General features: G+C 46.0%; 1 protein-coding gene across 1 annotated transcript in view; it reads left to right on the top strand.

Moving 5' to 3' along the window:
- The window catches only part of ARFGEF2 (ADP ribosylation factor guanine nucleotide exchange factor 2), a 104,713-nt gene that overhangs the window by 8,977 nt on the left and 70,664 nt on the right, over window positions 1–25,072 (top strand). Inside the window, exons 2-6 of the mRNA XM_047851983.1 lie at window positions 5,375–5,405; window positions 6,033–6,156; window positions 15,368–15,514; window positions 16,473–16,652; window positions 17,127–17,361. Coding sequence (XP_047707939.1) covers window positions 5,375–5,405; window positions 6,033–6,156; window positions 15,368–15,514; window positions 16,473–16,652; window positions 17,127–17,361 — 717 coding nt within the window. The remainder of the gene's footprint in view (window positions 1–5,374; window positions 5,406–6,032; window positions 6,157–15,367; window positions 15,515–16,472; window positions 16,653–17,126; window positions 17,362–25,072) is intronic.

Below are 25,072 nucleotides of genomic sequence, written 5' to 3'. Positions count from 1 at the left end.
GTTCTCTAACGGGAAGCTGAGTCAGTCTCCTTGTGGCGGCGTCTAATCTCTGGATGAAATAGGAGGCCACTTCATGGGTAATGAGTAAAGAGGAGGACCGGTTGGTGGTTAGTTAGGAGGGGAGGTGGGGTGTTTGAGAAGAGCGGAGAAAGGAGCAGTAGTTTAGGGAAGGTAGAGGAGATGGGCTCACCCGGCATTATTTAGGGCTCCATTTATGGTTGGCGATTATGACTCTCTAGCCCTGCCAACTTGCCCCACTGTCAGAGGTCTGGTTGCTAGGTGGAGACAGGTCAGAAGGAGATGGTAGTATAATCTCAGTTTGGGATTTTGCCAGAAGATGAAGACTAAAGGTCAGAGAGAGTCATGACTGTTGATCACCTACCATTCTGATAGCAGTCCTGCTAATGGGACCCATCCTGGGAACTGAAGAAAGGGGAAAGCTAATGCTGGCCTTGTCAAGATCTGACAGGCCAAAGAAGGGCCCTGCTGGTCAGCTGGAAGGAAAGAAGACTGAGGGCATGGGTCAGGAAGGAGCTGGAAGTCCACCATTCCATATAGGGACAAGATTCAGAGTGTGACCAGCCTCACCAGGCTGGCTTGGAGTGGGGGAAGAGGGCCTTGGAGGAGAAGTTGCACGAGTTGGGGGCAGCCTTGGTTTCCATAGGAGGCAGGGGTGTGTGTGGCAGGTCAGATGTGTGGGGAGAGTTGAAGATTTGCAGGGACTTTTGGGGTCTCTGGGTGAGTTGACCAGTGATGGGATCATTGAGGTTGATGTGGGTCGTTTTTGGACTCAGCCTGGGAGTGGAGTAGAGGCTTGTGCCAAAGTCACTGATGAATGGGGGGCGGGAGGGGGGGGTGGTCCTGACCCTAGGGGTTGGTAGATGGCAGCCATGCCCAGAAAGGATTTCCTAGGAAGAGTGTGGTTTTTCGGCTGAAGCTGCCCCACCCACTCAGGTCTTCCTCCTCTCCAGCCTGTTCATTTATGGCTGCTAATTGTCCGGTTGGCTGCTGGGAACACCTGTTAAAATGTGGAGCAATAAACCAGAGCAGGTGTGTGTGGAGCAATAAACCAGAGCAGGTGTGTCCTACCATATGCTCCTCTTCCTCCTCCTCTGTCTCATCATTGAGGGCTTCTGGAGTATTGGCTCTGGAGCAGACAGCCTGGGTATGATGCAGTAGCACTTGGCGGCTGTGATGGTGGACAGGTGACTTCGGCCGTGTGCCCAGATTCCTCACCTGTGTAACAGTTACGGGATAAGAGTGCTCTTGGCTTCCTGGGTGTTGGTGAGGACCGAATCGGCACCTGCCCCTCATTTTCTTTTTTCCCTTGTCTCTGCTTGGTTCCACTGATAGCACTAGAGGTTTTGCGCGATTTCTGACTCCTCTTTTAAGAAAAAAGCAAGAGAACTGTCACTTGGTTGACCACCTGCTGTAGGCCGGACCCTGCCTTAGCCATTAATCTGACAATACCTCTCTCATGGGCTTGTCAAGAGAATCACCTGCACCCAAAGGCCTGGTTACAGTCTATGGGGCAGAGGGGGCTGCTTTTCATCATCCCCATTTTTTAAAGTTGGCAATCAAGAGTCAGAAAGGCCTACTAACCCAGCTGGCCTCGTTCAGCTAATAGATGTCCATGCGAGGACTTGAACCCAGTTCTTGCTGAGTCTCAAACGAATTTCCTGTCTTCCACCACACCAGGCCGTGCCAAGCTATCTGTGAGGCCCCCTGCCACACACCTTTCCCCTGTTTCTTTTTCTGCCTCTGTTTAATGGGAAGAACATACCCTATTATCCAGATATATCCAGAAGCCAACTGTTAGGGCAGGCCATATGAAACTGCTACTATTCGGCCGTTCCCAGCTTACAGAAATGGCGCGCTCCTGTGGTTCTGATACTTCACCTTCCCCCATGGACTCCATCCTGGTCCAGGCCCCTGTTACTGCTCGCCTGGATTAGTAACAGTAGCCCCTTGAATGGAGTCCCTGCTTCTGTCCTGGCCACCCTCCTCTTTATACTCAAAACAGCCGCCAGATTGATCTGTCAGAACATAGGTAGGTCAGCTCAGGCTGCCTCCCTGCCCCCCCCCCCCCCGGGGCTTTCCATCATCATTGGGACCCCAGCTGTGCCCAATGAAGAGGTTTTTTTCATAATTTTTCTTCTTTAAGAATGGTGTAGAGGGGCGCCTGGGTGGCGCAGTCGGTTAAGCGTCTGACTTCAGCCAGGTCACGATCTCGCGGTCCGGGAGTTCGAGCCTCGCGTCGGGCTCTGGGCTGATGGCTCGGAGCCTGGAGCCTGTTTCCGATTCTGTGTCTCCCTCTCTCTCTGCCCCTCCCCCGTTCATGCTCTGTCTCTCTCTGTCCCAAAAATAAATAAACGTTGAAAAAAAAAAAAAAGAATGGTGTAGAGAGTGCAACATTTCCTGATTCTTGTGGGAATACTTAAGCATAAAGTGAGAAACTGAAGAAAATCTGCAAAAATACGATTTGTGACTTTGGTGTCTTGGCCTTTGGCAATAGCTGTCACCAGTAGTGTCCTCTGTCCTGCTCACTGTGGAGGGCTGTGCTCTTCACTCACTGCCACAGGTCACTCTGGCCCGTGTTCAGTTCTTTTGGAAAACCAGGGCGTACCATCTTGGTGGCTCTGCCACAGCAGGCCAGGAAAGGAGATCGAGAGAGTCCAGAGCCGGGGTTCAGCCTCCCGAGGCCGGATGGGGCTCAGAGCGGTCCAAACACTGGTGCTTCGAACTACGGTCGCAGTAATCACAGTCTGCGTTAGTGATAGCAAAGCCAACATTTATATTCTGCATTTATAGCTTACCGGGAAATTCTGGGTGCTTATTTGGGAGTCACCCTCGTACCCAAGGGTTATGAACAAGGGCCTTAATTTTCTGGGTTCAAGTTCCAGCCCTACCGCTTACTAGACTGTAATGTCTCTGAGTCTTGTGTTTTCATCTGTAAAATTTAATGGAGTTGGGCCTTGAACCCTGGTCCTCAGGCTCCTTACATGCTTTTTGGCTGAGAAGCATTTTAGCTGGTGTAAAACTTGGATGTTTTGTCTTCATAGTGCTGGCCATACTCCTTAAAAGCCACTTTTGTCCCCAGCAGTTGTTAACTTCTCTGCAGCCAGTGAAGTACATTTTCCTCGATTTTTCCTGATCGGTAAAGCAAAGGTTGCAAACTAGTTTTTTTTGAGCATAATACTTTTAAAAATAATTGAGGTTGCTTTGGATTACAGTCAAACTTTCACTTAAAATCCGGGTTTTGACCTCTGGAAAAATCAAAACAGCTGGCACCTCTGGGCTCCGCCGGGACTGAGGCCCTGTGGGATGTGGAGGGGTCCCCCCTTCCCCTGATGTCTTAAGCCCACCTGTGCCTCTCCTTGATGTCCACTGCCTGGCCTCCGTAGGCCTTTGAGTGTTGCACTTGAGTTTATTACCCTTGATGCCTCAGTGACTGAGTAGCTGGCATTCCTGGTGATTGCCTCATCCATCAGTGAGTGAGTTGGCACCGGTGATATTCCAAAACAGATTATTTTGGAGCTCAGAGGCCAGCCCAGACTCTAGTGAAGGCTTAATTGCTTCAGATATATTTAACATCTAGACGCTAACAAGGTAACCGCTAACAGAAGGAGACCTTACGTTTGAGTTTGAGGAGCGGTGTGCCTCTGGCATGTCACACGGTGACACCAAGGACCAAGAAAGCCTTGACGTTATGGGTACAGATTTCTGCCAGCTGAAAGCTTGGCTACCAGTGTCCTGGGCTGGATGGGTCTCCTGAGCCACTCCCACAGCCCGGAGGCCTCCACTAGAGGAAGCCACAGCTACGTCCTTAGTGGATTCTTGTGCCAAAAGGGAATGCCACAGAGCTCTCTGTAACAGACCCTGTGTGTCACAGCCCCGATGGTCCATGAGCAAAATGCTTGCTAACGATCATCTGGGTGTTTCTCCCCCGTTGTCTGATGTGTGCAGTAAGAAGACACTGGAAGATTGCTTCAGGGTTAGAAATTGCCACCTCTAGTGAATCTGGTTGTTGAGTTTTCACTTCCTAGTTCAGTCTAGGATAATAGTTGTCCAAGAAAAAGAAATCTGTAATTTCCAGAGCTGTGTTGCTGGGATAACTGATGCTGTATCCAGACCACTGGTTCTCAACAGACTGGATAAAGAAGACTGCTCTTGGAGATTATCTGAGTACACAGCAGGCTTACTTCAGTGGCCTGGTTTGATAATATGTTGAGCCTGTGAAGCCTAATGTGCAGGAATACTTTTGACCAAGAGAATGGGGGAGAATTCTCTCCATATTTAGATGGGGTGTTCTGTTGCCTCAAGGGCACAAAACCTTGTTCTCCTGGAAATAAGACTATCCGAGATTGTGATTTGTGAATAATGATGCTTTATTTCTGAAACCTAACTGTGAGGTTGTATAACCTCCATGGTAAAGATTTTTTATAAATTCATAAAAATTTTTATATACCTTGGCACAACAATATGAGTGTACTTAATACACTGAACTGTGTATTTTAAAATGGTTAAGATGGTAAGTTTTGTTTGCCACAATTAAAAAAAACTTCTATGTAAAAATAACAAAGTATATATGCTTATAGAAAGTGTGAAAAAAATAAAACATAGTCATTCTACTAACACAGCTTTCTGTTATATTTGTTGCCAATCTCCTATACATATTTTTGCACAGTTGAAATGTTGATAGTATTACCATATTATTGTGGTAGCTATCCTTAACATGCATTTTGCATGACAGGGAAATAGCCAGAACATTGCACTATGGGCCGGAATGCTTGGATTCCAATTCTAGTTCCCCAGTTCCTGATATCTAACAGGGGGCAAGTTACCTAACCTTTCTGTGCCTTGGTTTCTCATCTAAATCAGTGATTCTCACCTGGGGCAATTTTGCCCCAGGGGACAGTTGGCAACATCTGGAGACATTTTTGGTGTTGCAGACCACAGAGGGCTGCTACTGGTATCCCACTGGTAGAAGCCAGGGATACTGCTGAACGTTCTGCAGTGCGTAGGACAGCCCCATAATGGATTAGCTGCTCCCAGATGTCAGTAGTGTCTTGGTTGAGAAGGCCTGCTGTAGATAAGATGGAGATAAATACTACCTGCCTTATAGGGTTGTTTTGAGGGTTAAGTAAATTAAAGGTATGTAAAGTACTTAGAGCAATGCCTAGCACAACATAGCTGCTGTGCACGTGTTAGCTATTGTTATTGTTACCGTAATCACTTTTTATTACTTCATATCAGCATTTCATTCTTAAAATTCTGATAAACATTCTTTTTAATATTTTCCAAATCTTTCAGTAAAGTTTTCTTTTACATAATTATTGCATTCTCTTAACGTGCCCTTCTTTTTTCCCCACAGATGAAATTAAAGCAGAAATAGAAAAGCAGAGGTAAGCTCTTCTCCTGGCTGAAATACAGTATTAAGGGAGTAGGTAGTGGCCACGGGAACCCCTCTCTGTGCGCGTTTTCTCATATTGTATTATGGACAGCGCATGCTCTCCTAGCACAGTGCCGGGCACAGGGCCCGACTCTGTGTGTGTTTGAACAGATGCTAGGTTAGCAGGTTACCGACTCGGTAACTGCATATTTGCAGGAAAGGGTAAGGAAGATCAGGTTGAGGCTGCTGTCCCTTTTCTTGACAGACGAGGCAAAGCCCTTGCTTGCCCTCTATGTCCGGCTTCTTTAGGCAGGAGGACAGCTTGTCCCGGAAGTGGCTGTGCCTCGTCTCCATGGTCAAGAAGCCAGTTCGACTACAGCCCCGACGTAGCTGATGCCGGGATTCAGTCCAGGACGCTGTCGACATAGCCTACCAGTCAGAGACCTCGCTCTCTGCATGTGGCCCTATGGTCTTTTGTCCTAATGCATGTGTTTCGGTTTTCAGTTGTCTGGCCCCGCAGAGGCAGTTTGCAGGCACTTCCAGTCAAGCGATTACAAGTGGGATGGGCAGTTAGAGTGAGGCGTAGAAAAGCAGACTTTTTTCCATTTCCCCTCTCTGCCCTCTCCTGCTTCTTCCCTAGGCGTGGCGCTGCTGCACCCCCGAAGGCAAACTTCATCGAAGCCGACAAGTATTTCCTTCCGTTTGAGCTAGCTTGCCAGTCCAAGTCCCCCCGGGTGGTCAGCACATCCCTCGACTGCTTGCAGGTACCACGTTTAAACTTGATGGTGTCAGGAGGGTTGTCTCCAAGCCACAGGGGGGTCCTTTCACAGGGGCAGTGAGGAAAGGAGCCATCCAGTGTATTCTTTATGGAGGTCTCATGAGGGAGGGAAAAGTAAGAGGTCTGATCTGACCTCAGCTAAAGAAGAATGTGTTTCCCTAGAAATGTTGTGTTGTACTCTTATGTGCGGTTTTCTAACTGAAACCTTTAGGATTCGTTGGAAGAGTTGGCATACATGGGCACGTGGTATTTTTACGCCACCTCTTTCTTGATGGCATTAAAATTCATAATATCCAGTAGAGAAATATAAGCAATATTCATCATTTGTGGTAATATTCCATAAAGTCCCTGTGAATCCTGAATAAGCAAATGCTGAACCATGGTTCCCACAGGAAATACAGAGTAAGGTTCCTGTGAGCCTCTGGCCTCAACATGTTCATCAACTGATTAATACATAAATCAGTACATAAGTTTGTTCTTGGTGTGTTTCTGTTTAAAGACACCTTATTTAATAGATGTCACTGATTCATTATCATCAAACTCACGGTCAAAACATTATAACACATGCCTGAACAAAGCTTATCTCAACGTGTAATTTCTCTGTAAGGCACATCATTGCGTTCTCGCTCTTAGGAACGATAGACGGCACTTCAACAATGTGTTTGGGGCCATCTTTTTTTTTTTTTAATTAATTAATTTTTTTTTTTATTTTTTAGGTTTATTTATGTCAGAGGCAGAGAGAGACAGAGCATGAGTGGGGGAGGGGCAGAGAGAGAGGGAGACACAGAATTCGAAGCAAGCTCCAGGCTCTGAGCTGTCAGCACAGAGCCTGAGGTAGGGCTCGAACTCACAAACCGTGAGATCATGACCTGAGCCAAAGTCGGTCGCTCAACTAACTGAGCCACCCAGGCACCCCTTGGGGGCCATCTTAAACGTCAAAAAAATCGGGACACCTGAGTGGCTCAGTCGGTTGGGCGTCCGACTATAGCTTAGGTCATGATCTCTCGGTCCGTGAGTTCGAGCCCTGCCTCGGGCTCTGTGCTGTCACCTCAGAGCCTGGAGCCTGCTTTGGATTCTGTGTCTCCCTCTGTCTCTGCCCCTCCCCCACTCATGCTCTGTCTCTATCAAAAAAAATGAATAAACGTTAAAAAAATTTTTTTAATGTCAAAAAAAAGCAACAAAATGAACCGAAATGTAAAAAACATGGCATGAAATAGGCCACAGAAAATGACCCTGTTTATAGTAAAAGAGCTGAAACGAGAAGACAGAGGGTCTCTGTGTTTGACCTCGGCTGGGAACGTGTGCATCGGGTGATTCAGTTTTCTCCTCGCTTTGCATGTGTCCGCAGATGACTATAAAAGTACCACAAATATTGATTTGGGGCTTACAAATAAATTTTAGTGAGTGGGTACATTTGCAAACACAGGATCTGGGAATGATGAGGATCGACTGTATTAGAGCCACAGTGACCTTGTTATAAATTACCTTTGCTTAATGAAGAAGCAGGAACAGAGAAGTTAAGGTAACTTGTCCGATAATACGTAGCGTGAAAGAAACAGGACTACAACTACGGTTTCTTAATTCTTCCTGGTCCAGCATTCTTGTATTTTTTCTTAAGATCTACTCTTGAGGTTTGTGGTTACCTCACTTTGATTCTTAACCCCAGCAAGCAACCAGCATCAATGAAAAAAGCTTGATAAATTAAAAAATGATGGTCAGAAGCCCACAGTTTACCAGGACTTTCTAGAGCAGGGATAGTGAACAGGTTCTGTAATTGCCCAGAAGCTGTGTTGAAAAGCTATCTGAAGCTTCATCTGGGTTTCTTGAGAAAGGACTGTGATCGATTGGTTCTGTCTGCTGTGGCACAGGACTGCCAAGTGGCAGTGGGCATGCCACGTTTTTGGCATCGGTGGTCTAATATTTACTCTATCAGTCTCGCTTCTTTGATATGTCTGTGCTTGAAAGTTGGTGACAGTTTCTTCATGGAAGCGGTTCTTCCAAATGAAAAGCCATTTTTCTCGTTCAACCAGATTCTGTACAGATTGTCCTATGTGAAACATACTGTGAGCCCAGAATTCTTAAATGGCAGACCCAAGTCCTGCTTCTATCCTGAAATATTTGTGGCCGTGAAATTTTCTGAGGAAATTTGGCATAAGTTTAACTTTAGTTGTTTCCTTCTCACGTTACGGTTTAGTTCTGAAGCTGGTGCTGAGAGTTAACATGACTGATGTGTAAAGAATGGTGTCTAACGCGTGTTGAGGTCTCAGCCAGTGCTGGGCCTTGTGCAGAGTGCTGCATCAACTCTGTCCACAGCATCGTGTCTGATCTTCCCAGCACCCCTCTGGTTACTTAACTCTCATCTCATCCTCATTTCAGAATGGAGGAAACGGAGGCTTAAAGAATAAAGTGACCACCCTACGGAGCTCCTGTGCCCAGAAAGTGGTGGGATTGAGTGGGCATCTAGGACTCTCCCCACCCTGTCTGAATTCTTAACCAGGGGTCCTTAAGCTGCAACTATGAGCTAAATCTGGCCTGCTACCTGCTTTTGTAAATAAAATTTTATTGGAACACGGCTGCCTGAATCCACTCAGGTTGCTCTAACAGAACACCACGGACTGGGTGGCTTAAGCTGGAGGCACTTACTTCCCTCAGTTCTGGAGGCTGGGCAGTGCAAGATCAGGGTGCCAGCTGATTCAGTTCCTGGTAAGAGCCCTCTTCCTGGTTTGTAGACAGCCAAGTTCTCACAAGACAGAGAGAGCACATTAGATCTCTGGTCTCTTCTTATAGGGCACTAATCCCACGAAGGACCCCACCTTCCTGATCTTACCTAAACCTAATCACCTCCCAGAGGCTCTTCCTCCTGATAACCATCTCACTGGCGGTAGGGCTTCAACATAGGAACAGGGGATCACAAACATTTAGTCCACAGCAGCAACTGTACCCATTGTTAATGTATTACCTCTGGCTGCTTGCTGAGTTGAGTTGTTGGAACAGATCACATGACTTGCAAAGCCTAGAAATTTGGTTCTTTACAGAAAAAGGTTGCTGACCACCCCTCTTAACTATTACCCTGTGGTTTGGCGTCTTTGATTAAAAGTATGCTGTTTATGATTTATGTTCTATATTTTCCTAGAAATAGTCTGTAGAACTCTGGAACGGAAACACTGACATCCTGCTCTACTTTAGGCCACAGTCCTGGCTCGAGTTGTAGATTTAAGAGTGTCTTGAGACCTATGACATATGGTTAGCTCTTCTTCTACTCCCCCCCCCCCCCCGCAGAATGAAAGTTCTCTGTGATTTAATAGGTACACTTGAATTTCTTTGGTTTGTATACAAAATGCAAAATATGTTGTCCTTTTTATGACATTAGAAAGTGACCCAGTGCCCTCTGGAATACTAAATGAAATACATTTCCTCTTGGAGGTTGCCCTTGCAAAGCCTGTTTGACTGGCTTTTCCCAGTGTGGGAGAGGTAACTTCTGACTTGGAAATGGAAGGTCAGTGTCCAGGGGTAAAAGTTGGTTTAGGCAGAATTGAAGACTGCTGCAGACATATCCACATTCTGCTCTGGGCATTTAAAGGCATCCTTCTTAGGGGCACCTGGGTGGCTCAGTTGGTTAAGCAGCCGACTTTGGCTCAGGTCATGATCTTGCAGTTCGTTGGTTCGAGCCCCATTGGTCTCTGTGCTGACAGCCTGGAGCCTGCTTCGGATTCTGTGTCTCCCTCTCTCTCTGCCCCTCCCCCACACCTGCGCGTTTTCTTTCTCTCTCTCTCTCTCTTTCTCAAAATTAAATAAACGTTAAAATTTTTAAAAGTAAATAAAGGCATGGGGCACCTGGGTGGTTCAGTCAGTTAAGCGTCCGACTTTGGCCCAGGTCATGATCTCACGTCCGTGAGTTCGAGCCCCGCGTCGGGCTCTGTGCTGACAGTGCAGAGCCTAGAGCCTGTTTCAGATTCTGTGTCTCCCTCTCTCTGACCCTCCTGCATTCATGCTCTGTCTCTGTCTCAAAAATAAATAAACGTTAAATAAATAAATAAATAAATAAATAAAGGCATCCTTCTTTGAGCTTGGAGAGGTGATGGGGTAGTAAAGATGCTTCTGGGTTTGGTTTGTCCTGAGCACAGTTAGCTTAGAGTTCCCTCTCCCCACGGGGAGAAGCCTACAGAGTTCTCCTGGTGCTCACTTCTACCAAAGGTAAAGATCCTCTTTATTCCTTCCTTTCTGCACCTGGTCTGTCCTCCCCCATGGGAGGACCCATGGGGGTCTCCTCCCCCATGCCAGGGGAGGAGCATTAGGGTCTGTCTTGCCTAACTCAGTGATCTCCAGGGTACCCTGGACATATGTCAATAACCAAATTTTTTTGAGAATAACCTTTTAATACGTTCATATATCTTCAGTGGTAAGATTATGTACATGTACTACTCTTATTAAATTATTTATATTATAAAACAAAAATAGAACTTTTAAAAGGATAAGATAAGAAAAATATGAATAGAATTCTTTCTATGTCCTAGTGAAGGCTGTAGGGAACCACTGGTCTCAGCTGTCTTGTTCATACCACAAACATTATCTTTTAGTTCTTATTTCTAGAAAACTTTGGATTTTTTAATGCATATCTTAAAATCCATTTGTAATTGGGGCTCCTGGGTGGCTCAGTCGTTAAGCACCCAACTTCAGCTCAGGTCATGATCCCACAGTTCGTGAGTTTGAGCCCTCCATCGGGCTCTGTGCTAACAGCTCAGAGCTTGGAGCCTCCTTCAGATTCTGTGTCTCCCGCTCTGTCTCTGCCCCTTCCCCCCACATTCGTTCTCTCTCTCTCTCTCAAAAATAAATAAATATTTTTAAAAATTTAAAAATAAAATGCATTCATAATTATCAAAGTTGTACATGATTACATTCTCTGTTAAATATTTTTTTTAGAACTTTAAGGATAAGACTGGGGGTGCGTGGGTGGCTCAGTCAGTTCAGTGTCCAACTTCAATTCAGGTAATGATCTCACGGTTTGTGAGTTCAAGCCCCCCATCGGGGTCCATGCTGACGGCTCAGAGCCTGGAGCCTGCTTTGGATTCTGTGCCTCCCTCTCTCTGTACCCCTCCCCCTCTCGAACTCTGTCTCTCTGAAAAATAAATAAATAAACACTTAAAAAAAAAAAAAAGGTAAGACTGAAATCCCTTAGACTGCTAACCCCAAACCCAGTTGCCTGTGTAGGTCATAATACTTTTTTTCCTCTCGTCTTTTTCATTGTTTTTTTCCTTACCTGTGGGTGGTAGAATTTTATCTTATGAATTTGACAAATTTCCCTAATTTATTTGCATCTTTAAAATGTTAGTTGGATACATGGAATTTCCTTCTCATTTTAATATTAAAAAAAAATTTTTTTAATGTTTATTTATTTTTGAGAGGGGGGAGGGGGGGGCAGAGAGAGGGAGACACAGAATCCAAAGTAGGCTCCAGGCTCTGAGCTGCCAGCACTGAGCCTGATGCGGGGCTCGAACTCACAAGCCGTGAGATCATGACCTGAGGCAAAGTTGGACGCTTAACCGACTGAGCCACCCAGGTGCCCCATTTTCTCATTTTAATACTGTTTTAGGTTGAACCACATGAAGTTGTCATTCTCATGGACTGAAAAACTCAACTATCAGTAACTTCGTACGACCCCAACTTTGTATGACAACTTTTTGTCCATAAAGAAGGCAGATAAGTCAAGACTGAGAGCACAGACTTGGCTTACAGATGGCCTAGCATCTGAGACAAGTTCTTTAACCTTTCCAGGGTCCGGGATCCTCAGACACAGAATAACAGTGGTGTCATCTGCCTCCGTAGGTGATGATGGGGACCAAATATAACTACTCAGTGTTTCCCAAACACAAATCAGTCATGTTTCTCCCACACAGCCTCTTCCATGTCTACACTCCTCTTTATCAAAAGTATTTAACACTTTTCTTTAAAATAATTTTTAAAAAATGTTTGTTATTGAAGTTGACCTATAATATTAGTTTCAGGTGTTCTGCAGCTTTTTACATTCAGTAGTGGTTTTTTTTTTTTTTTTAATTTTTTTTTTTTCCAACGTTTATTTATTTTTGGGACAGAGAGAGACAGAGCATGAACGGGGGAGGGGCAGAGAGAGAGGGAGACACAGAATCAGAAACAGGCTCCAGGCTCTGAGCCATCAGCCCAGAGCCTGACGCGGGGCTCGAACTCATGGACCGCGAGATCGTGACCTGGCTGAAGTCGGACGCTTAACCGACTGCGCCACCCAGGCGCCCCTCAGTAGTGTTTTTAAGATCTGGCTGTATTGCTATCTGCAGATACAGGGCATTTCTTTTGACTGACGTATGATATGTGATACCACCATTTTATTTATCTCTTGTTCTGTCGAGGGGCATGGATAAATAGGGTGACAGTGAACATCCCTGTGCAGGCAGCCTCCTTAGACACAGGGGTGAGCGAGCCAGCTGCCCAGAGGCCTCCCTCCTCTTCCCTCTTCTCATCTCATTGCATTGACAAGGAATAAAGCAGGAATTTCTACCCTCCATCTCTGTCACCCTCCCAGAGTCCAAGCCACCAGCTTCTCCCTCCTGGACAGCTTCGGTAGCCTCCTCACTAGTCCCCTGCTTCTCCTCCTGTTGTCCTCCGGTCTGTCCTCCATGCAGGAACTGGGCAGGGGGGGAGGCGGGGGGAGTCTTTAGAAATGTATCACATCATGTTAATCCTTTGCTTAAACCTGCCAGTAACTTTCCACCCCACTCACCGTGCAAAGCGCTTTCCTCAAGTGAGCTTGCCAAGCACGCTCGTGCTGCTGGACCTCTGCTATGTTTCCAGGTTTTTTTCTGTGCATTGACAAAAATTTACGCACGCGTATACACACACACACACACACACACACACACACACACACACACACACAGTTTGTATTTTCCAAAAATGAGATAGTCTTATGCATGATCACTGCAACTTGCTCTTTTTAAAGTGTCTACAAATCAGACAGGGCCCTGGAGATCGCAGCCAGGACTTTTGGCTTTGGTCTGCCCCCACCCGGGAGAATATAAACTCTGTGAGAAGAAGGACCATCTTACTCCCTGTTGTACCTCCAGTGCCCAGAACAATATCTGGCACAAGGAGTGAGAAGGCAGAACAGGAAGGTCACGGGAACTCTTTCTTCTGGCCCTGTGTCACTGCACAGACAAGGGAATAATGTCGTGCTTTAAAACCCTGTTCAGGGGTGCCTGGGTGGCTCAGTTGGTTAGGCGGCCGACTTTGGCTCAGGTCATGATCTCGCGGTCCGTGAGTTCAAGCCCCGCGTCGGGCTCTGTGCTGACCGCTCAGAGCCTGGAGCCTGTTTCAGATTCTGTGTCTCCCTCTCTCTCTGACCCTCCCCCGTTCATGCTCTGTCTCTCTCTGTCTCAAAAATAAATAAACGTTAAAAAAAAAAATTAAAAAACAAAAAAACAAAACAACCCCTGTTCAGTTTGAAGGGGAATGTGCCCTCACAGGAGTCTGTAGAGAGACTACTTCTAGTCCTTTTCGTATTTGAATTAAAATATCCAGTGGTTCCTTCACCTCAGTCCTGCTTTGCAGCATCAGTTCTGTGGGGCCTACTTGTTAACATCACATTTGAGGAGTTTATAACCATCGCACTCATAACCCAGTGCTCCACATGGGCTTATGCATCCACTAGGAGTAAGGCATAAGCAACGTCAAGAACCGGAGCTCACTTACCAGGCAGCCCGTGCTGCCCTCTTCCGAAGCCTGCATGTGCATCAGCAGTGGGGGAAGGGGGGGTGAGGTAAAGGGCATCTTGACCTGTTTCTCAGAAACACATTTTAGCACGCCTCCCCTCCCCCGCAACTTCCCCACTCCCGCCCCCACCCCCTGCCCCTGTGTGGTGACCTCTGGGGTTGGACTTGACGAACAGAGGCTGTGCAGGCCTCTTCTGCTCAGTCAGTCATACGATCTGGCGGTATCATGTTCTACTCTGAGCCACTGTCTCTTGTTTTTTTCTGCTTACTGAATGGCGATGCTTTCACAGTCAGTGATGGGGGAAGCCAGTGAGAAACAGAGTCCGGCCTCTGCAGAGTGGCAGGTTTTCCTAGCACCGTAGATAATCTTAGGACCTTGTGTCATTTTGTGTGTGTAGAAGCAAGGATGTGACCAATCAGGAACCAAAAAGGGTAAAAAATAGAACAGCATTTTAAGGAGTCTTTGAGTCAGTGGAAGCAGATAATGCCTTAGAAGTCACATATCCTAGAGGGGTTGTGTCAGATGAGTGATTCTTTTATCTGGGCAGCCTTCAAAATAACCTGGACAGCTTGGAGAAAAACACCAATTCCCAGGCTCTACCCCAGAAGTTATGATTCCGCAGGTGTGGGTTGAGGTCCAGGAATCTGTATGTGTAATGGGCTCCCTCAGGTGATTGTGAGTCTCACGCAGGCTTGGAAATCATCCTGCCCCTGACCTTTGGGTTCCTTTCCAGCTTTCAGATTCTCTGTGGTGAAATCCAGGTCATGAGTGAGGTGGCACAGGCCTTTGAAAGGCAGCCCCTCTCCAACCCAGTCTGTCGCCTGACCCAGAGGCCATGGCCCAAGTGACCCCTCACCTCTTCAGCCACGGGGTTGACACACGTCTAATACATAGGTGCAGAATTGAGTTCCCCCTCAAGCAAGACACATGATCAGTTGTTTCCTGTGTATCTTTCCTTTTAAAAAGAAAAATCTATACATACGGATTTTTAACAGCTCGTGATACAATTTATATGCACACAAGTCACCCATTGAAAGTGTACAATTCAGTGATTTTTGTACGTTGACAGGTGTACAACGATCACCACGATCAAATTCTAGACCATCTTTATCACTTCAGAAAGAAAGTGGGCTCGTGAGTAATCACTGCCCGTCTCGCACTGATGACTTCCTGTCTCTATTCCATACAGATTTTAGTCCCTCAGTCCTTCGCACTAGTGGTTGTGTATTGGCGATTGTTCTACACTCTGTTCCCCTGGGCACCGTTTCACCATCCTGAGGCTCTCCTGCCAGAGGAGACAGGGTGAACACTGTGCCCAGAGGGTGGCTGTGTCCGCCGTGCCCGGGGAGAACAGAGAGATCTGTGGGAACCAGAGGTTAAGCACTTCTTTTGCTGCCATGGGCAGCCTCAGCCCTTGTCGGGCAGAAACTTTTCATGTCTGTTCTTTCTGTATTTAGAAACTCATCGCATATGGGCACATCACCGGCAACGCCCCCGACAGTGGAGCCCCAGGGAAGCGGCTTATCGACAGGATTGTTGAAACCATTTGCAACTGCTTTCAGGGCCCTCAGACCGATGAAGGAGTTCAGTTACAAATAATTAAGGTATTTCTGTTTGTTTGCCTGATCTGGATTTTAAATAAGAAAGCTAGTGTCTTTTGGGAATTTGGATTTCTAATTTGCCATGTGTTAGTTGTCTCAGGTGGTGCTGAGCTGGAACAGAAGAGTGTAAGCATCACTTACATCTTTTGTTAAGTGTCAGAATTTATTAGCCCAGGCTGAGACAAGAAGAGTGGAACCAGGTGTGTTTTCAGAGTAAACAGTTCCGCTAATAACAATGTAAATTGCTTGTCAATTGGATCGGCTTGAAATCTCCTGGTCTTTCTCCTTGAAATTCTGGATTCCCAATCTGCCATTTCTCACTGGGTCCTTGTTGATAATCTTACACCAGTCTGCCCCTTGCCCTGCACCCCCGCCCCCATTCCATTTCCCTGTTCCATTCCAACCCCTCCCCCCATCCCATTTCCCTGTTCCATTCCATTTGTGCTGCCAGGAGTGGTTTAGCATGTAGTAGTACCATCTGCTTGTTGGGAAACAGGATCTGGATGGGTGTAGCCAACATTCCAGATCTTAAGTCCTAACTGTATTAGCTTTGTGTGGGATGATTCCGTGTTGGCCATTCCCAAAGCTCTCTTGGAAACCCTCCAGGGAACTAGGACACTGACCGCCTATCAAAACCTGTATATTTTGTGATTAATATAGACAAGATAGAATTAGAGCAGTTTCCCTCCTGAGAGAATGGTTGGTCTGTATTTTTGGCTCTTAAAAAAGTAAACTGGTAGAAAGCCCTCTTCAACACAACTTAATTAGCATCAAATAATTTGGATTTTATAGAGTTAATAATTATCTTTAAACTCAGAGCAATGGGGAGTTTTCGTGTGCAGAGCCATCTTAAAATTTATGAAACCAAAACAAAGCTAAACCCTGTATGAAAGTTTGGCTGTGGGAGGATGGGAAGCAGGTGGGTGTTTGTGAAGGTGAATGTTGTGGGTTTTCGTTTTAGGCTCTTCTGACAGCAGTGACGTCCCCACACATTGAAATTCATGAGGGTACTATTCTGCAGACAGTTAGGACATGTTACAATATCTATTTGGCCAGCAAAAATCTCATCAATCAAACCACTGCCAAGGCTACCCTTACTCAGATGCTGAACGTCATTTTCACCCGCATGGAAAACCAAGTGGTGAGTGGTAGCAGTTATCAGCTGCTAGGGATGCAACATCTTCTGATATGTGACTGTTTCACTTTAAAGTTTATCCCTTCTTCCTCTGAATTCTGTTTTTGTTCTTGTTTTAAAAGGCAGAGAAAGTAGCATGAATTTTGGAATCAACATTGAGAATTTGTTCTGAGTTTTATCAAAAGAATTTATCTCCTTTTTAAAATGTTATCCTTCTGGTTGGATTTTTTTTTTTTTTTTTAAGCAACAGGCTGGCATATTTTCTGATCCTTCTCAAAATGCTGGGACTTTTTTTTTTTTTTTTTTTTTTTAAGATTTTCTTATTTTTAAGTAATCTCTGTACCCAATGGCGGGGGCGGGGGAGGGGTGGCTCGAACTCACAACCCTGAGATCAAGAGTCACACTCTCCACCAGCTGAGCCAGCCAGGTGCCCCAATGCTGGGACCATTTAGATCGAATCCCTTTTTTGTTGCCTTTTAGTTGCAGGAGGCCAGAGAATTGGAAAAACCAGTCCAGTCAAAACCCCAGTCCCCTGTGATCCAAGCTGCAACAGTGTCCCCAAAGTTCAGTCATTTGAAGCAGAGCCAGGCACAAAGCAAACCAACGACTCCTGAAAAGACAGATTTAACTAATGGTGAACATGCCAGGAGTGGTTCTGGAAAAGAGAGCTCAGAGAACGGAGATGCACCTGGTGAAAGAGGCCTGTCGCTGTCAGGTATGTCCTGGGCAATGTCCCTTTCCCACTGTGAGAGGGACCTATTTTGTGTCTGAGGGGCAGTTGAAGGAGCCTGGTAACATCTGCAGGAAACCTCTGATAGCAGCTTGTCTATTTCTGGGCCTTCCCCTTCCCTGTTGCTTTTCTCTTGAACATAGCCAGCAAGGCATGATGTCCGATGTCAGCTGCGTGGTTTTCTCTAAATAGCCCCTGGAATGCATCAGGCTACAGCTTCAGTGCAGTGGGTTCAGTTTGGGGTGTTTCTCTCCCAGTGGTTAACTGTTTGGGTAATTAGTCACTCAGTGCCTGCCTTATCTGCTCAGGGGAGGACGAGGGGACCTCATCTGTCATGTCACGTATACACGGACGGGATCTCTGCACTGTGCCCACAGTGCCCACAGTGGCTACTCGTAGACAGCTGATTCCAGTCTCCAAGTAAATGAAACATCAGGCATGAGATGGTGGATTGGATTATCCTAAGAGTATTTCTGAATGTTTGCATGTTGCCCTGGGCAGTTTTTATGAACCAGTTCTCAAATTCATATTTTTTTCAGGAAGGTACCTTCCCGGTGATACTTGTCCAGTAATTCTTCACTCTAGCTGCTTGGTCCGCATGAAATATCTGACCCATCTTTATACTTTATCTCATCTCTTCCTCTGTCCCATTATTGATGGCAATTTCTGTTGGTCGTGTGTTCTGTGAAAGCATCCATATTTGAGAGCTTTTGTTCCTCTATTATTTATCAGAATGCTTGGCATACACAGGAGCGGACCAAGTGCTGTTGCTGGAAGGTTTTTCTGTATCTTTACTCAAGGGAAGGACAAAAGAAAAAGTTGCCACTAAGAATGGCACGTGCCTGAGCACGAGCACAGAGTTGCTGTCTCCTCAGTCCTTCTGTCCTGTGTCTCGGGGAACGTGCTCAGAAACTACTGGCCCACCCTCTATATCTGTTACCATCTTTGCCTTCTTAAGCTTTCAGGGCAAGGACCAGGTTTTTACTGTAACCCTTATCAGGCTGTGGTCAATCCATAAGTATTAATATTTAAACACATGCGAGGTAGTAAGCGTAGCTGTGCAGATACAAATGTCAGTCTCTTTAGCTGCAGGAAAGTGCTTCCACTATAGCCCATTTTGTACATGGCATCCAAAGTGATGTCTTAAAAGCATGAATTAGATCCAGCACCGCCCCCCCGCCCACTGCCAACCCTCTCTGGTAATTTCCCATTGTATCCTATTCAGAATGAAATCTGTGCCCTCACTGCCCCGTGGCTTCCGAGACCCAGTGTGACCAGCTCCTGCCCACCTCTCTATCCCCTTCTTACACCTCTTTCCCCCTTGTTTGCCACCCAGTGTGCAGGCAGTGTTTCTGTCTTGAAAGTGCCATGCGTACTCTTGTTGCCTTTGCACTTCCTGTCCCTTCCCTGCCCCGCCCGCCCCCATCTTCAGGTATCCCTGTTTGAACTGATCACCCTCTCTGAAGCTGCCACTCCTTCTGCCCCATCAGCCTCTCTTCTTTCCTTCAAAGCACTTACTGTTACCTGAGATCACTGAAGGATTTATGTTCACTTATCCCTGGGCTGAGATCTAGACCGCTGTGTTCACCACTGTATGCCCAACACCGGAATGGTGCCCAACACACACGGCAGACTGTCAGTAAATGCATTTTTTTGAATGAATGGGGGGAAAAAAACTTGATTTCTAAAATGCGGTTTTGCAGAAACACCATAACTTAAACTTGTGCAGTAACAAAGAATGATTTGTAATTCGTGTATTGCTGTGGGTTTTGTTGCCAGTACTTGGTGTCCTCTGCAAGGCTTCTCTCGAGAATATGGGAATTGGATTGCCAGTAAGAATCCAGTAGCAAACCCACAAAATAGTGGGTCAGAATGGAAGTGGGTCTGTTACCCTTAAAAAGAGTGAGTGGCTTCTGGTTCTCAAGATGTAGCTCTAAAGAAAGAACCTCTCCTTCAGAAGAAGGGGTTGAGCAGCCACAGAAGCCAAAGAGGAAGGACAGCGTGAGAGGCAGGTGGTGGAGGTGACGGTGCTGGGAGACGGCACCCTGGGCTGGACTCCAGGCTGTCGAGGCCCACTGAGAGGCCCGGGCTCTAGTGTCTCCGCGATGGAGATAACACAGCCTGCCCTTCTGTGGGGTCCATCCTGTAGTCCTCACCATCCTGGAGCCACCCCTCACCAGCTGGTCACTGTGTCAGGCTCCGAGCTCGCCATCTGAGCACTCCACATACATTTTCCTTTTTAATTCACCGAGAACCCTGCCCACGGCCTTCCTGGGATCACTTGCCTCCCACGGTGAAATTTGCTTACATGGAGACAGTTCACCAGCAGACTTGAGTATCTCTTTCCGCTGAGAAGTTTTTCATTCTAAGTTGATAAGTCAGTAATCATTTGGTAAATCTTTATCAGCTTGTCCAAGACATGCATTAGATTGGTCTTTGTAAACTTACAAAATGAGATCTTTGAACCTAAGATATGCTAGCTTCTGTGAATTTGGGGGCACAGCCAGCAGTCTCCCTAGGGGACCTCACCCCATTTGTCCATTTACACTCCTCCTCATTGCCTGGCTAGTCTTGTCGATTTTTGAAAAAACAGCTTTATTGAGATACAGTGCATGTACCAGAAATTTACCTGTTTAAAATGTACACTTCAGTTATTTTTAGTATATTCACAGAGCTTGCAGTCATCACCACAGTCAATTTTAGAACATGTTCATTACACCCAAAAGAAATCCTGTACCCAGTAGCAGTCACTTTTTGTTTTCTTTCTTTTTTTTTTTTTTAATGTTTATTTTTGAGCTAGAGCGTGAGCGGGGGAGGTGCAGAGAGGGAGGGAGACACAGAACCCGAAACAGGCTCCAGGCTCTTAGCTGTTAGCACAGAGGCTGATAGGGGTCTCAAACTCATGGAGATCATGGCCTGAGCTGAAGCTGGCCGCTTAACTGAGTGACCCACCCAGGCCCCCCACTTCTTGTTTTCTTTTAAGATCATTTTTAAGATCCTGACTTTTTGACTCCCACCATGCATGAGACATTAGCGTTTTTACATTTATACAACTAATGAGTGTTGTGGGTACATAAATACCTGTGGGTTTAAAGATTTCTTAGCTCATTTTTTCTTCTTGCATCTCATTCTTTAAGAGAAAAACAACCCAGTCCGTAAGTACTATACACTAGAGAAAAGCTATCCTCTTTTTAACCAATATGGAGATTCTGATCAGGCAGCCTGGTTTCAGACCGTGACTCTACCCTGTAGTAGCTCTGTGACCTTGGGGAAATCTTTAACCTCTCTGGGCTCAGGCTCCTCATCTGTAAAATGAGTCTACAGCTAGTACCTGCCCTGCGGGTCTGTGAGAGTCCAATGAGACCAGTGACTGGCCCTGGGACCTGTGTAAGTGTTTGCTATAATTAGCTTTCAAGTAAATTTCAGCATAAAAAAGGAGTTAGGGAACAGTGGCAAACAGTTAAGATGGTAACCAGATGTGAAGGTGGTAGGCATGGTCCTGTAGAATAACATGAGCCTATTTTCCATGTTAGCACCCAATCTTCTGCTTTAGGAATTTTATTTTATTTTATTTTTATTTTTATTTTTATTTATTTAATTTTTTTTTTGTGGAGAAGACAAAAATTGTCTCAGAACAATACTTTATAAAATAACAAAATGTACCCACAGGTCCCCCTCCTTTCTGACCTGTTCTTGACACAGGCTGTCTGGCAGGGAGGCTTCAGCTCATGGGGTTACAACATTTGTATAAGGGACATTTATTGTGCAACAGGAGGTTGCCTAATGTATTTCTTCCTGTCGAGGAACCATACTGGTGTGTGGCTGGAATGTGATAGCAAACAGCTGTGTTCCCTGATGTTTTCCCTTTAGTATTCTTACATGTTACCAAGTGCTTGGACATTGGGCACAACCAAACCCCAGTTTCTAGGAAACAGGCATGTCACGTTTTCTTGTCACCATGGGTTCACACTTGTCCCTTCCAATCCCACACCTGCCTCCTCCCACTCTACTTTTCCCCTAGCGCTGTAGGACACAGCATGTGTAGTTATTTACTATCCCAGCTAGAATGTAAGCACCATGAGGATCAGGATCTTTGTTTTAAACAGTGATAGAGTCCAAACGCCTGGAACGGTGCCAAACTTGTAGGCACTCAATATGTTAACAATATGTCAACTGCACGAATGAGTGAGTGCATCTTCCCACCCCACCTCCCCCCATCCCCCATGGCCCCTGCTTTGCTGGACAGAAAGCAGGGATGTGGGTGGGTCTGTTTCAGATTCCTTCCATTTTTTCCCCGGTTATTCTTAGTTTGTGACTTTCATCCTCCAGGTTACCTCATGGTTCCAGATGCTGTCATTTTGCTCTAGGCAGAAAGGAGGAAGAGGGTGGGACTAAAGGACTCCCGGCTGAGTCATGCCCCTTTCTAAGGAGCCTTTCTGGAACCCGATGCAATCTCCAGTAATTTGCGCTTACCCCTCATTGGCCGCAACTTGGTCAGATGGCTACCGTCTGCTAGGATGGCCAGGAATCTAGGGACAGCCCCTTCCAAAACAAAATTAGAGCTCTGTTAGAGGACTAAGGGTATGAGTCAGGACCTGGCGTACCCACCATGGAGGTTATTCTCCTGCTGGCTAGGGAGGGAATGGCAGCAAGGCTTTCTTTCATCTGAACGTATTCAAGGTGACCCTCTTAGGGACAGAGTCTGTGAAACAGGTAGGATCTGGTGCCTAATCAGTAATGGCCAAATGGTGACTGCTGGACATCCCAGAGAACCAGCAAAACCGGAGTGTTTTAAGTATACCCTGAACCTTCCAAGGATTTGATTTGATTTGATTTGATTTGGTTTCCTAACATTTTGACAGCATGCTTGAAAGTTAAACACAGCAGACTTCTCAGTGGTTATTATGTCATCCAGAAAGGCCTCTCCTGAGACCTACCCCAGGCTGACATGAAGCAGTCCAGGGGTACTGTGGGAAGTCCTGCTACTTCTGGGCCTCTCTGGGGACTCTTCAGCAGCAGCTCCCTGTGCAGGAACCTTCTGTTGGAATTAGGGCTTCCTGCGTCTCCCACCCCTTCCTAGCCTGAGAATATTTTGACAGGTGCCATTATGGATCCAGCCTATTGAGGAAAATGAGTTAAACACTGTTATCCCTCCAAATAATGGTGGGCCTGATGCTGTTTAAGTGGAAAACTGCAGTGAGGGAAGAGGAAGATCCCTGTAGAAATGGACATTCTTTAGAATGAAAGATAGTGATGGCTTGAAGTAACTGAAACTGCTTTCCGCGTGGTTAGTTGGGAAAGTTCAGTATGGACTTAGTCTCCAGGGCCAGGCAGATGACAGAGATGAGACGTCCTCTGTCCTGAGGGCACCTTATGAGCATCTTACCGCAGTCACACTCTGCAGGCCTAAGAAAAATGAACCTTCCGCTCCTCACTCTCTGGGTGCCATTTGAAACGCTTTCTGGGTATTATTTTTATTGAATTCTCACGAGGCCCCAGAGGTAAGTGCTGTGGAAATTGTCCTTGTTCGCTCCTGAAGGAACTGAGGCTAGAGCAAGTCAAGTGACCTAGGTCCCCACGTTGGGAAGTGGCAGAGTGGGGACCTGAACCAGACACACTGGCTCCAGAGCCTTCACTCCTCCTTACCGTGTTGAAGTCACTTCCACAAGGGAACATTGTCTCTCTGATGTCTTTCAAATACCCAGCCCTGTCAGTCTCCCTTTTTCCGCACTCTTGACAGACATGTGTCACATTCCTGCTGACTGTGATAGCACCTGTCCTCAGTGGATGAAAGACCGTTGACCTTGGCAAGGACCGAGGCACCAGGACATCTGCAGAGCTCACACCCTGGCTAAAGGGGGCAGTTACTCCTGGGTCCAGCCACTGTGGCCTGATGTTGCCAGATAATTTTTCTGAAGCCACATCTGGATTTTTATGACATGTCTCCCAGTTCTTAAATGTTCACAGCTAATTCAGCTGTTTTTAAAAAAAAAATTTTTTTTTCAACGTTTTTATTTATTTTTGGGACAGAGAGAGACAGAGCATGAACGGGGGAGGGGCAGAGAGAGAGGGAGACACAGAATCTGAAACAGGCTCCAGGCTCCGAGCCATCAGCCCAGAGCCCGACGCGGGGCTCGAACTCACGGCCGCGAGATCGTGACCTGGCTGAAGTCGGACGCTTAACCGACTGCGCCACCCAGGCGCCCCCTAATTCAGCTGTTTTTAAAAACAGTGCATAAGCACAGCAAATGAAACAACCAGTGGAGTTTGACTGCATCCTGTGGAATGGGAGAACCTATTTGCAAACCATATATCTGATCAGGAGTTAATATCTAAAATATACAAGGAACTTATACCACTCAGCAAAAAAAAAAACAAAAACAAAAACAAAAAAAAACCCCGAATAACCCACTGAAAAATGGACAAAGAACCTGAATAGATATTTCTCAAAAGAAGACATACAAATAGCCAACAGATACTTAAAAAGGTGCTCAGCTTCACTAATCATCAGGGAAATACACATCAACACCACAATGAGATATCGCCTCACACCTGTTAGAATGGCTGTTATCAGAAAGGTGAAAGACAAGAGCTAGGTGAGCATGTGGAGAGAAGGGAGTCCTCGTGCCCGGTTGGCGGGAATGTAAATCAGTACGGCCCATATGGAAAACAGTATGGAGGTTCCTCAGAAAATTAAAAATAGAACTACTTTATGACCCAGAAGTTTTATTTCTAGGTATATCTCCAAAGGAAATGAAATCAGGATCATGAAGGGATCATCTGCGCTCCTGTGTTCATTTCAGCATTATTCATAATAGCCAAGATACAGAAATAATCTAAATGTCAAAAGATGAATGGATAAAGTGCAGACATACATACACGCTCGCACACACGCATGCACGCGCACACTGGAATACCATTCCACCTTAAAAAGAAAATCCTGATGTTTGTAACAACATGGATGGATCTACAGGGCATTGTGCTAGGTGAAATAAGCCAGTCACAAAAGGACAGATACTGCTGGGGGCACCTTGGTGGCTTAGTTGAGTGTCTGACTTGGGCTCGGGTCATGATCTCCCATTTCATGACTTAGGGCCCCACATTGGGATCGCTGCTTTCAGCGCAGAGCCTGCTTCAGATCCTCTGTCCCCCTCTCTCTGCCCCTTCCCTGCTTGCGCTCTCTCAAAACCAAAACATTTAAAAAAAAAAAAGAAAAGGAAAAAATACCGTGTGATTCCACATAGATGAGGTGCCTAGAGTAGTCAGAGTCATTGACACAGAATGTAGAATGGTGGTTGGAGAAATGGGGAGGTACTAGTCAGGGGTACAGAGTTTCAGTTATGTAAGGGGCAGAGTTCTGGAGGTGCAAAATGCCAACAGTATAAACGTAGTTAACAATACTGTGTCGTATACTTGAAATTTGCTGAGTGTAGGTCTACGTGTTTTCACCACACACAGAAAAGGAAGAAAATGGTAACTGTGTGAGGTGATAGATGCGTTAATTAGCTTGACTGTAGTGATTATTTCACAGTGTATATGTATATCAAATCATCAAGTTGTATACCTTAAGTATATACAAGGTTTGGGTTTTTTTTTTTTTAACGTTTATTTTTGAGAAGGAAAGAGACTGAGCGTGAGCAGGGGAGGGGCAGAGAGACAGGGAGACACAGAATCCGAAGGAGGCTCCAGGCTCTGA

The sequence above is a fragment of the Prionailurus viverrinus genome, chromosome A3 (assembly GCF_022837055.1).
Source record: "Prionailurus viverrinus isolate Anna chromosome A3, UM_Priviv_1.0, whole genome shotgun sequence".
Classification (NCBI taxonomy): Eukaryota; Metazoa; Chordata; class Mammalia; order Carnivora; family Felidae; genus Prionailurus; species Prionailurus viverrinus.
The sequence above is the reverse complement of the archived record's forward strand: the minus strand, read 5'-3'. Positions and strand labels throughout refer to the sequence as shown.